The sequence below is a fragment of the Balaenoptera borealis genome (assembly GCF_965194805.1).
Source record: "Balaenoptera borealis genome assembly, chromosome: 3".
NCBI lineage: Eukaryota > Metazoa > Chordata > Mammalia > Artiodactyla > Balaenopteridae > Balaenoptera > Balaenoptera borealis.
The window spans coordinates 36,642,400-36,655,481 of NC_138866.1; the positions used below are offsets into that span (position 1 = coordinate 36,642,400).

Here is a 13,082-nt window from a genome sequence, read left to right on the forward strand (position 1 = left end):
CCAAATACAAGGTTTCTGGAGGTAATAGGAGTGAGTACTTGTTTTCAGCTAAATCACCTCCTTTGCAGCCCAGCTCACTGCCTGCACTCCCTGAGGTCCACCGCTCCTCGCCTTTCCTGCTTTGGGTGCCCAATCTCTGTCTATACCTCTATTGCACCAGTCACTGGTCTCCTTACCTGATGACTCCTCCAACAGACTGTATGCTCCTTGAAAAGAGAGACCATTTTCCTTGTACCCTGGCACTTAGCACCACGATTACCACAGAGCAAGAATGTTTGTTGAATAAAGCAAAGCAAAATATAAGCTGTATAGTTCTGATGTTTAAAACAGAAAAACTAATCAAAAAAATTCAATAGGAATTCCCTAAAATGGGTTAAAATATTAGAAAAATTCAACATCTAATAAACAAGAAATGTTACAGGGGAAAAAATCACTAATAAATATTACAGGAAAGTTGGCTATTAGTAAAGAAAAAATATCTTAGATTCATAGCTCATCTGATCAGATATAACAAATTTCAAATGGATCAAAGCTTTTTTTTTTTAATCCTATTTTTAAAAACTAAGAAAGAAAGGTGAGGAGTTTAGCCTGGAAATGAACAGAATGAACCCAGGAATGCAAGAACTTGTATGACTATTGAATAGCATCAGAAACAAGGTGGAGATGTTCAAATAAATAAAAACTTAAAACATTTTCATAATGTGTAAAAACGTAAATATCAAAATGAAAGCAACAAACTAGAAAAAAACAAGTAACCAATCCTTGTTATATGAAATATAAATTATACAAATTCCCAGTTTCCACTTGATAGATGGTTAAAACTAGAGGAGGAACAGGCAATAAATCATTTTACACAAAAAAAGAACACAAACTCTATAGTCATGAAAAATATTCAGTCAAATAAAATATCCTTAAGATTTTTATATACCTTTAAGCTATCAAAAATATTAAACTAATAAAAACAAGTATGCTTATTGCTTATGGTGATAAAGAATGTTTTAACCTTTTTAAAGGACAATCTGGCAATATGTAACAAGAGCTATAAAATTGTTCATGCCTTCCAGATAAGTACATTCTGGGTAATAAGCCATAAGTAAACAGCCCAAATGAACAAAGTTATTTATATAAAGATATTCAATGCAAAAGCATTAGAAAGCAGAAAAACTGAAACCACACAAATGTACACAAGAGGAATGGTTAAGCAAACTGGTATATTATACGACAGAATGACTACAGTTGCTATTCAAAGTGGTAGGTAAGATTATATTAGCAGAATAATAGAAGAAGGTACACAGAAAAAATGTGGAACACAAAAAAGTATGTACAATACAAATATTTGTATTTTGAAAATGTGGGGGAATGTGGAGAGAGAGAAATCATGTATTGGGTTCTTTTCCAATAAAGTTTTTAAAAAATTTAAAAGGTCTGGCCATGACCATGGCATGGATCTTGAGCCTGTTGTGAAACTACTACTTAAGAGAAGGAGATTTTGGGTTAAGGATTGGAGTGTTCTCTCCTGTGACCCCAAACTTTCCTGTGATAAGACACTTTAAAATTTTAATTACAGTAGTGTATGAACTGTCATCCTAAGGTAAAAATTACCTTCCCACAAACAGAGTCATCTTGCAACTCCCACCTTATGCACTTATACCCACAACTGTTGCTGCAAAACAAGCAGCAGAAGGGGAGGGGACACACCCAATAACCACTTCAACACTGGCCCATCACTCGGCCTCCTGCCTAAGGCAGCCAAGTAGCCCTTGCCTGACAGCAAGAAGCCTTCCTGGCAGAAAGCAAGATTTCATTGAACTGATACAACCTGAGAGAAATTTAAACCCAAATAGCAGAAGGTTGTTAAAACATCTGCCACACCTGAAACTAACACAACATTGTAAATCAACTATACTTTAATGTGAAAAAGGAAAAAAAATATATGAGCCAAGATTCTGGGATTCTTCCTATACTCACTTGGCTCTCTCAAACAAGACGTCACATGTGTTTGGGACAGAGTCTCAGCTGAGCCCAGTGATTCTGTACAACAAAAAAGGAACCTTTCTCAGGGGCACCAAAAGTCAAAGCTAAGGGTTGTAAGGATGTGGATCTACACACAAGTGAAGATCTAACAAAATCCTAAGTGGGGACTTACTTTCCGCAGCACATGTGATGCTTATCAGGCATTCCCAAGCCCAGGACGAGGACACAGTACTTCTGTGCCAAGTATTTCTGTGCTGCTTCTAACTTACTGATAACCAATTCCATCTCTTTTTTCTCTACAAGGCCCCTGAAAAGAAAAACAATAATCTGGATTAATGTTGGCAAATGTCTATATTAATTAGTAAAAAGTCAGAAGTATAAACTATCTTGAAAGAAACATAAGTGAGTCAACACATCTCACTTATCATTTTATTTATTTTATTTGAGCTGTGGCAGAGAAAGTTCCTCAAAGTCCTTTGATATTTATCATTGTAATCAGCGTCTCAAGTTTATGCTGAATATTCACTTTTTGAATAGATTCTTTATAAATTGTATATGTATCCTCAATTTTATACACAGGAAGTCCTAATTTATATAGAACAGCTCGACCAACAAATTCCCTATACTAGTTTCTGTGGCAGTTAGCAGTCCATTTTCCTGCTGTTTTGCTAAAACAGCCATGGAGACTCTTTCCCACCTTAGCTTCCCCTGGGTTTCTGATGTTATTACTAAGTTCGGGGGCTCAATGTTTGAACTACTCAACGTTTGCTCACCCTCAGTTCTGTGTTTGCTAAGGAGGCATCTGTGGAATACCACTCTGGGAACTTTGGCATCAATTACAATCACCTTGCTTCCCTGTGAAAACACAGCCCCAGTTCCAATTGAATTGCAAATGTACTTTCTAAAAGGCAACCTGTTTTTAGGTTACAGCATGTCTGAAGCCTAATTTTAGACATTTTTGCGGTACAGTATAGTAGGAAACATTGCCGACAATACATTCCAATGATTGCTATTGAAAAATGAAGTGTCACTAGCTTTTTCCCTGCCTTTTTATTTTCAGAAAGATAAAAGCCAAACGAAATGCACTCTAAACAAGAAAGACAACATACTGCCCCTTCTGATGTTAACCACTAGACTGACCACATGAGGATAAGCTGTGGGGAAAGGCGGTGGGTTTAAGGATAATACGGGTGTTTCAAAGCACAAAACATTATCACTGTGGTGAGAAGGCCTGTGCGTAATTGGAATAAAATGAGTTTCTGGAATAGATAAGGTGGGTTCCAACTTTAAATGCCCAAATATCATATAAACCCAACACACACACACCCACGAGCACCCCGGTGACCATCACTGTGCCTGCCTCCCTGTTTCCTTCCCTCATTCTCACCCCTGCTTTGCCAGACCTGCCTACAGTTAATCTCTTTTTTGCTGTTGAAAACAAAACAAACCAAACAACAACGAAGAAATGCTTTGAAACGTTTCCGCCAATGGTTCTCAAGTTTTAATATATGTAAGAATTGCCTGGGGTATTTGCTAAAAGTGTAAATTCCCAAGGCCAACCCCTCTTCCAGATTTTGGTTCAGTAGGTCTGGGTAGAGCCTGGCATTTAAAATAAACCCAGGTATAACCCTTTGGAAAAATTTTTAGTAATAATTTCAAGTGCCATACAATTGGTCATAAACTTTGATCCAATAATCTCTCCTGGAAATTTATTCTTTGTAAAACATCATCCAAAGTTAGGGGAGAAATCTAATGCATGAGATATTCAATGCAATTATTATTTATCTATTTGACTATCAGAAAAACTGGAGACTCCCAAAATATATAAAATAGAGGGATAATATGAGTAGTAATACAGGCTGTAGTAATAGAGCCAAGTACTATTTAAGGATTTGACATTAACCTAACATATGTGTCCCCCCGTGGGATTGAAGCCAGGCACCAAAATCTGTACTCTTAACCACTATACTACATTGCTTCTTAATAGGTAGGTCAATAAGTTATTAACATACAGTAGCTTGATGGAAAGTTATGCCACCATTAAAAATTATAATTAAGAAGATTGTAATAACTTGAAAATACTTATGATAGGATGTTTAAAACTGCATACATAATTGTACCTTTGTTCAGAAGCTGTAAGTCCTAATTACAAATGGATAAACTCGGGGACAGAGAGCCGAGTTGATTGGTAAGGGATGTGGGGACACCACACAGTGGTTTAGGCAGAGACTTTGGAGTTAGAGACCTGGGTTCTAGCCTCAGCTCCATCACTAACTTGGCACGTACACCAGCCAGCTATTTAACCTCTCTGAGCCTCAGCTTCATCCTCTGTTAAATGGGGATAAGGTTTTTTCTTCTGGAATTAGGGCATTTAGTCATCTAAGACCATCAAAGTGTATCTTTAATATCCTTCTATAGCTCTTCCTGCTCTCCTCTCACAGGTTATAGGCTTTCCTTCCAAGGGCCAACCACTAGGCTAAGATAATATGCATTAACTCATCTAATCTGGACAGTAAGTGTACAGTGAATGCTACTATTATCCCTATGTTACACCTCACTATTTTGACGGAAATTAATTTTTTTCTTAAAGTTATTTATATCCAGATATCTCAATGTAATTTATATTTGTTTCTATTATAATAACTAAACCAACTGACTACTGGAAGCTTGAAAAGGAAAAGTTGTTATGCTTTTTTTAGAATCACACCACAGAACCATTAATTTTAAGGCTTGGATTTTTCTTTGTCAGTCTGTAACTGATTCCTTCCATGAAAGTCTACTATATATCACTGGGTTCTAATAATTTTTTTTTTAATAGTAATGTTTTATTTATTTATTTATTTTTATATTTATTTTTGGCTGTGTTGGGTCTTCGTTTCTGTGCGAGGGCTTTCTCTACTTGCGGCCAGCGGGGGCCACTCTTCATCGCGGTGCGCGGGCCTCTCACTATCACGGCCTCTCTTGTTGCGGAGCACAGGCTCCAGACGCACAGGCTCAGTAGCCGTGGCTCACGGGCCTAGTTGCTCTGCGGCATGTGGGATCTTCCCAGACCAGGGCTCGAACCCGTGTCCCCTGCATTAGCAGGCAGATTCTCAACCACTGCCCCACCAGGGAAGCCCCCTAATAATTTTTAGTATATTTTATTTTATTATTATTATTTTTTAATAAATTTTTAAATTTATTTATGGCTGCGTTGGGTCTTCGTTGCTGTGTGCGGGCTTTCTCTAGTTGTGGCGAGCAGGGGCTACTCTTCGTTGCGGTGCACGGGCTTCTCATTGAGGTGGCTTCTTTTGTTGTGGAGCACGGGCTCTAGGTGCGCGGGCTTCAGTAGTTGTGGCACGTGGGCTCAGCAGTTGTGGCTTGCGGGCTTAGCTGCCCCGCGGCATGTGGGATCTTCCCAGACCAGGGCTCAAACTTGTGTCCCCTGCATTGGCAGGCAGATTGTTAACCACTGCGCCACCAGGGAAGCCCTTTAGTATATTTTAAAAATAACTAAGAAACCTTTCTTCTGTTATCTATTTCTATAAATTAAGAAATGAAACAGTCTTTGCTTTGTTTTAAAATTTTTATTGGAGTATAGTTGCCTTACAATATTGTGTTAGTTTCTACTGTTCAGCAAACTGATGACTCTATCCAGCATTCCTAACAGCAAAATCACTGGGTCGGTTCCACATGAACTGGGGAGGGCAGCCTGGGCACTGGGAAAGTTCCATGGCTTGCAAAGGTCACCAAGCCTGGGAGGCATTGTTCTGCTCTGGACTCTGAGTTCCCAGATTCTTGCCCTGTATAGCTCCGAGCCACCTCCACCTAAAGTGATTAAATTCTTCACATGTAGCCTAAGAAGTCTTGTTTTCTATGATATGTAATATCATTTTGGTCATATCTGTTAATTTTTTAAATTCTTAGTTTTTTTCATTAGATGCTTACAAACCCTTTAGCAAGAACTTTGTAAGCATGAAAAACATAGAAACAATATCTATATCTGCACTGTCCAATATGGTAGCTGTGAGCCACATGTAGCTCCTGAGCACTGACTGTGGCTAGTCTGAATTGAGGTATATTGTATTTGTAAAATAGACACCATTTCAAACACTTACTACAAAAAAGTAAAGTATTTCATCAATAACTTCCTAGTATTGACAACAAGTTGCACTGATAATATTTTTGAGTCATTGGGTTAAATAAAATATCTTGTTAAAACTAATTTCACCTGTATCTTTTTACATTTTAAAAATATGGCATCAGAAAAGTTTAAATTACATATATGGCTCTCACATATTGGGCATACTCTTCTATTGGGCAGTGCTGGTCTATATTATTTGCAATATTTAGTTAACAGAATACCCATCTGAATTATTCAGTGAGCTTTAAAACTGGTGAACTCCTCCCTGTGAAATGTTTTAGCATACTCCAAGATTTTAAAATTTCCATCATCTCTTTACCCTAGACAAAAGTTAGTTTTAATACTGGCAGTGATAAAGCTTTAAAGTGCACTACAGGATATTCCCTGGCAGTCCAGTGGTTAGGACTCGGTGCTTTCACTGCCAGGGCCCCGGGTTCGATCCCTGGTCGGGGAACTAACATCCTGGAAGCTGCGTGGCGTGGCCAAAAATAAATAAATAAATCAATAAAAATAAAGTGCACTACAAAATTCTACTTACACCATACAGCTTTTGGGTTTCTTTTCCTGTGAGATTTTTTCCAAGTAATAATATAAATAGTACAACAATGCCATGAGGAAATTGTCAAGATTCTTATTCCTATGGGGAGATTAAAAGAAAATAATGATAACATATTTCAAACATAAAGCCTGTCATAAAAAAATATATGGGCACACAAGAATAAGTAGAAACACATATTACCATACCCATCACACAACTAATTTACCATTTAAAATTCTATCTACTATAACTGTTGAAGATATAAGAAAACTGATTTTCGTAACAAAATTTTTTGAGAGGTCACAACTGAATTATAGTTTTGCTTACCAATTAGTTTTCATTTTTAAAGTGTTTTTATAATACAGGTAATTTTTTGTTGTTTAAAAAATGTACACAAATGTAACAAGTAAAAAGACTCTCCCCTCACTCCTTTGTCACCATCCTACTCCTTAGTGGTAGCCACTGTTAAGAGTTTGGCATGAATCCGTCCTAAACCTTCTAGAGCATAGGCAATCACATATAAGGTCCTCCTCCATCAGCACACATACATATGCATGAATATATGCCTTATTTTTTTTTTTTGGTAACAAATGGGATAATGATGTATATACAAGTCTTTGCAACTTGCTTCTGTCACTTGCCTGTGTAGCATGGACCTCTTTCCATGATACCATGTATAGATTTTCCTCATTTTTTTAAACAGGTGGATAAAGTATGCTACAGCTTATAATTTATTTAACTAATCCTCTACTGATGGATATTTGGGTTTTTAAAAAATATTACAGACATTGCTGCAGTAATTATTCTTATAGCCACATCTTTGAGTAACTTCCTAGAAGTGAAATTGCTAGGACATAGAATATCTGCACATTAAAGTTTCGTAAGTTTTGCTCTCCAAAAAGACTGCATTGATTTACAATCCTATCTCATTTGTTTTAAAACTAGAAGGCTTTGTTTTCTTTCTAACTATTCTTACAAGATTTTTGCTGCTTCCTTTCTAGCCCCAAACGGAAATTCTTACTCTGGCATGCATTCCTGAACTATACCTTGAGAGCAGGATGAAGATGAGCATTGCAGACTTTTTTTTCACAGTATTAATAACTACCTGTCCTAGGTTGGGTTCTCCCAGAAACACACCATGAGACAGATTTGCGAGTAAGTAGTTTACTAGGAAGTGATCACAAGGAACATCAGTAGGGGAGTGGGGAGGTGAGATGGAAAGGGGGTGTTAACAAGTTCATTATCACTGTGGACCAATGTAGTTCAGTACCATGCGGGACTCTAGGAGACAGCGTAGAAAACTTAGAATTATCCTGACAGATGGAAGCTGGGATATTTATCTACCAACTCTCCCTCCAGCACATCACTGATTGGAGGCTGCTTCTCGGGCACTGACTCCCTAGTGCCCCAAGCTTGCCCTGTAGCCCTTCAGTCAGGCTGAGTGTGCTCCTGCCATAGAATAAAGCTTCAGGCAGAGAATCTCAGGTGTTTGCCATATCTCAGGTGTTTACTGAATGCTGAGGGAATCTGTGAGCGCTGCCCACAGCCTAGGATACCCAACTCTCACTGAGCACTTGCAAGTGCAGCTGCCATGAGAAGCACCTTCCACGTACAGCCACGTGGAGACACCATTACTTCCAATTTTGTATCCAAGGAAACTGAGGCTCGGGAAGATCAAAAAGCTCACCCAGAGTCACACACCTAGTACTTGTTGGGGCTGCCAAACATAACTAGCGGAGAAAACTGATCTTCAGGAAATGAGTATACCCTTTAACCAACATATACGTAGTGCAGTCTCAATGGGACTCTGACAACGTGCTCACCATACTCCTTGCCCTGGACTTTATTTTGGGCTCCTGTGACTTCTGGCTTCCTCTCTTTGGTCTCAGTCTTTGAAACTGAATCCTGAGAGGATGGCTTGTATAGAGCCAGCCCTTTCTCCAAAAATCAGATTTGTCATCATTTATCAGATGGGATGATTTCAAAATAAAGGATAAAAGATCTAAAATGTCTCACAAGCATTACATACCTCATAAATGTTGTAAAAGAACAGATATGCTGCATCTCAGTATCTTGTAGCAAAAGTAAAGCAACAACTGAAAGGAGAGAAGATGGACAATTGAAAGAGGGACAAAGAGCTGCCTTAGAGGTTGACACCAGGTAACACATGTAAGGATGATGAGGCAGTTACTCACATTTAGCATCGTGGAGTGTAACGTTGCCCTGCTGACTTCGTTTCTCTAAGCCTTTGGGTGACTTATCGTCTCTTAAAGCAAACCTTTTATCTGTCAACCTGTTTTGGGGATATAACAGTCTCTAGTAGTGCTTTGAAAGGTTTTAGTTGTATTTAATCTACCCTGAGGCACATGAGGTGTTTACTATAAAGTAAGGAGACCCTGAGTGTCATGTGTGGGTTTCATTTAATGTAGGATCATTTTGGAATACATTTTATTAAACGTTATATTTACTATGCTAGGGGTAGGAGGAATACACACTGCCTTACATAAAATGTAAATACCAGTTTGATCCAAAATAGGTCATTTAAATCATCTATTTTTGGCATAGCTATCATTTTCAGATTTTTTTTAAAGTATAAGAAGCTGAAAATTTGCTAATAGCCGAATTATCACAGGGATACATTATTGGGATGATTGTAACTCCCACCATAATTGTGAAATAGTGCATGTTCCTTCCTTGATGGCTATTTGCATTTCAACCTAGGATGATGGGAATGATATTTTCTTAGAGTCTGTAGAGGCTTAAGCCATTCTGCTGAGAGGTGCTATCAGCAACACTGCCATGGTGCTAAGTTAAGCTACCTGTCTGAAGCTGGACCATCAATTTCAGCAAAGTGAACTGCTTTGCCTTTCTTTCCTCTTTCTTTGAGTTCTACTGCAGGTGTAAAACTGTAATAGAAATGAGAAAATTAGGACCTTAACCTTTTCCCGGGGGAAACTAATCAGAGCATGACCGTAGCTCATGGAACCTGAGGACCAGCACATATTGTGAGTGTCCTGGAGAGAATCTGAGGCACAGCTGTACTTAATTCATGTGTTTACATGTGGTACAAAATTCATGTATTTACATGTGGTACAATCATCTAGAAAAAGATTAAAAGATCAGACTTTATATTCAGCCTTTACGTATCACTAGCCTCCTGAATACCACCATACACAAAACATTTCCGTCTGAAAATGCTGCTGTAACTTCAGAAGAAACAGAAAGCTCGTGATCAGTTTGGAAGGATTTTTTTTTTTTTTTATAGATTGATTGATTGATTGATTGATTGCTATGTTGGGTCTTCGTTTCTGTTCTAGGGCTTTCTCTAGTTGCGGCAAGCGGGGGCCACTCTTCATCGCGGTGCGCGGGCCTCTCACTGTCGTGGCCTCTCTTGTTGCTGAGCACAGGCTCCAGACGCGCAGGCTCAGTAGTTGTGGCTCACGGGCCTAGTTGCTCCACGGCATGTGGGATCTTCCCAGACCAGGGCTCGAACCCGTGTCCCCTGCATTAGCAGGCAGATTCTCAACCACTGCGCCACCAGGGAAGCCCCTGGAAGGATTTTTTGATTTACTGAGTACTTGTTATGTGCTTCTAAGCACGACCTCATTCAATCTTCACAGCAACTCTATTAGGAAAATATTACTATTATTACAATTTTTACATATGAGAAAGATTGAACCTTAGAAAGATATTAAGTAACTTGACCAAGATCACTTAGCAAGTGCCAAAGCCAGGACCGGGCACAGCTTCTCTAGCCACAGAGCCATGTGTTTACCCACCAGGCAGTCCCGCCCCCCAAGCAGCCACCTCGTTGTCACCGCTATGGACTCTTCTAGAAGCTTGACTATCTCGAAGAAGGTTTCAGGACCCTTTACTTAACTCAGGATTGCTTTGACTCTATAGTTTTTGTACAAGCATTACCAAGCAGTAATGGGCCTAACTAACAATGGACCACAATTAAGCAACAAATAAATATGTACTGAGGCCATACTCTGTGTCAGGCATTGCTATAACATTGAAAATAAGTGGTGTCTGATTACAGTCAATGCACAGACTCTCAGGATTATCAGCAAATGCTTAATAGGAAAACAGAGAAAAGCGTTTTGAAGACTAGCAGGATGTGGTTCCCGCCTCATAGAGAGTTCATTTTCTAGAATTGTGGTGTCTACCAAATACATTGGTTTGGTGACCATTGTGGATCATGACGTTTATTTTTCTGCCTGAAACAATGCCACGTTTGTAACACCACCCAGAAGCTTAATCTCTGCCCACAGTTACGTGTCTCTCTGTTAAGTTTAAGCATAGATATAGTAAGTAGAAGCACTTTTCCCCAGATTTTAGTCATTCCCTAATCATGCATATATACTCTTATCATCTCTTTGTCAACACAACAGTTTTGAAACAACTTCCTTTAAAATTTTTCTGGGATTGGTTACCCACAAAGTCATCATTTTAGAGAAATACCTCCCACGGGAATGAAAAAGTTAATCAGTTTGGTACTTTCTTCTTCCAGGAGTTTTTGCCAACATCCTGGCAATATTCAGGTTGTAGACTAGGTTAGAATCTAAAAGCATGTACACGATATCACCTCAAGGGAATGATTTTTTTGTATTTTTCTTTCTTTTCAGACCATTGGCACCAAGTTGGTTAGTGGATGATTTCTAAACTTTTCATTCTTTCTTGTCCTCTTCTTATCACTGGTCTCCAAGGATTGGGTATTTAGAGGGAGGGTGTGCTGAAATACTGAGGAGGTGGCGGAAAAAAGAAATGAACGGATACCAAATGGTGATGGTGGGTACCTCCAAAGAGAGATGGGGCAGAGAGGAGGTGTAGTGATGAAGAGAGCTATCTTCCACAGCTGTATACTTCTGTATTATTTCAGGGTTTGTTTTTTTTTTTTTTTTTTAAAGCACAAATATCAGAGTCCTTTGATTTTTTTTTTTTTAAAGATTTATTGATTGATGGATTGATTGATTGATTGCTATGTTGGGTCTTCGTTTCTGTGCTAGGGCTTTCTGTAGTTGCGGCAAGCGGGGGCCACTCCTCATCGCGGTGCGCGGGCCTCTCACTGTCGCGGCCTCTCTTGTTGCAGAGCACAGGCTCCAGACGCGCAGGCTCAGCAGTCGTGGCTCACGGGCCCAGTTGCTCCACGGCATGTGGGATCTTCCCAGACCAGGGCGCGAACCCGTGTCCCCTGCATTGGCAGGCAGACTCTCAACCACTGCGCCACCAGGGAAGCCCAGGGTTTTTTTTTTTTTAATAACAAGAATGTATTGATTTGTTATCTGCGTTCCCCCCAAAAAAGTTGATAGAGGTATAGAGGAAGACACAGTACGTTGTTGATACAGTCTACTGACAGGCCATTTAGATAGCCTTTAACAAATCCTCAATTCCCCCGAACATTCAGACATTTTCTAACAGCTCTTTGAAGTCCATTCTACTTGCTGGATATCTAATGTGCGGCATTAATATAACCACCCTAAACAAGAACACAAAGTAGTTTTCAGTTTTCTCTTGGACCGTCACAACATTCTGACCACTTACAAGCCACTGGCTGTTAACTTTCCTAACAGGCTAAAGAAATCTCAGGTCACCAGCCTTTCCCAGGGTTTCTCTTCTCTAGAAGACGAGAGAATATAGATAGAAACACCCAATTTCAGTTAATGTCAAATGAAATTGTTTCCCTCCTAACCTTGCCTCAGTCCCATCCCTATAATTCAACATTTCTTTCCCTATTAGTTAGTTTGCCTGAGTTGATTTGAGACAAGAGAGCCTTAAGATAAGGAAAGGATACATTTGGGATCTTATAGATCAGATCTATGAACTAAGTCAAATGAACTTAGAATTATAAAATCATAAGATCATAGAATTTGGGGGTTAGAAGACATCTAAAAGATCATCTAGTACATGGCTATCATTTTACTGATGGAGAACTAAGGCTCAGAGAGGCTGACCGTGTCTCAGTATTTGAAACTTGTGGCAGGTAGTGCCTGCCCTTAGCCAATAGTCTGGCATTTACTGCTAAACCTCTAGTCCTTATTCTCAGACCTCTGGACACGTCTTCCCACACTTGCCTGCGTGGCTTTTCACTTGACTGAAGTCATTCTCCGGATCAGATGGTGAGATGGATTTCTCTTTGTGAGTGTCCTGCCATAGCTCTAAAAGCAGCCTATGTTCACAGTGCATTTGGAATCACTAAGAAGCATCACTAGTAATAATTAAAAATTGTCCTTTGAACTGCACCTCTGATTGGCTCCCAAACCACAGTCTGACCTAGATCTGTACCTTCTTCCAGTCTCCATAGTCTCCCCCTCAATCTGGCAACCCATTTAGAATCACAGACGACACTGTGTTGATGTGCTTTCCTAATATCACAGCACAGTCACATCATTTCCCTTTGCCCTGAAATAAATGAGAAAAAGCAGTCATATTTTCTCCTAGAACCCA

The 13,082-nt window shown here is 39.3% G+C and overlaps 1 protein-coding gene across 12 annotated transcripts in view; it reads right to left on the bottom strand.

The window, feature by feature from the left end:
• Positions 1 to 13,082, bottom strand: part of PPP1R36 (protein phosphatase 1 regulatory subunit 36) — a 38,165-nt gene that overhangs the window by 12,669 nt on the left and 12,414 nt on the right. For 4 of the 12 annotated variants that reach the window (XM_082386634.1, XM_082386638.1, XM_082386640.1 and 1 more), the window contains 5 exons: positions 9,455 to 9,541; positions 8,831 to 8,928; positions 8,665 to 8,731; positions 6,636 to 6,734; positions 2,147 to 2,281 (listed from right to left, as the gene is read on the bottom strand). In XM_082386634.1, the coding sequence (XP_082242760.1) occupies positions 2,147 to 2,281; positions 6,636 to 6,734; positions 8,665 to 8,731; positions 8,831 to 8,928; positions 9,455 to 9,541 (486 nt within the window). The remainder of the gene's footprint in view (positions 1 to 2,146; positions 2,282 to 6,635; positions 6,735 to 8,664; positions 8,732 to 8,830; positions 8,929 to 9,454; positions 9,542 to 13,082) is intronic. The other 8 variants (XM_082386645.1, XM_082386637.1, XM_082386636.1 and 5 more) reach the window with 5 other exon arrangements.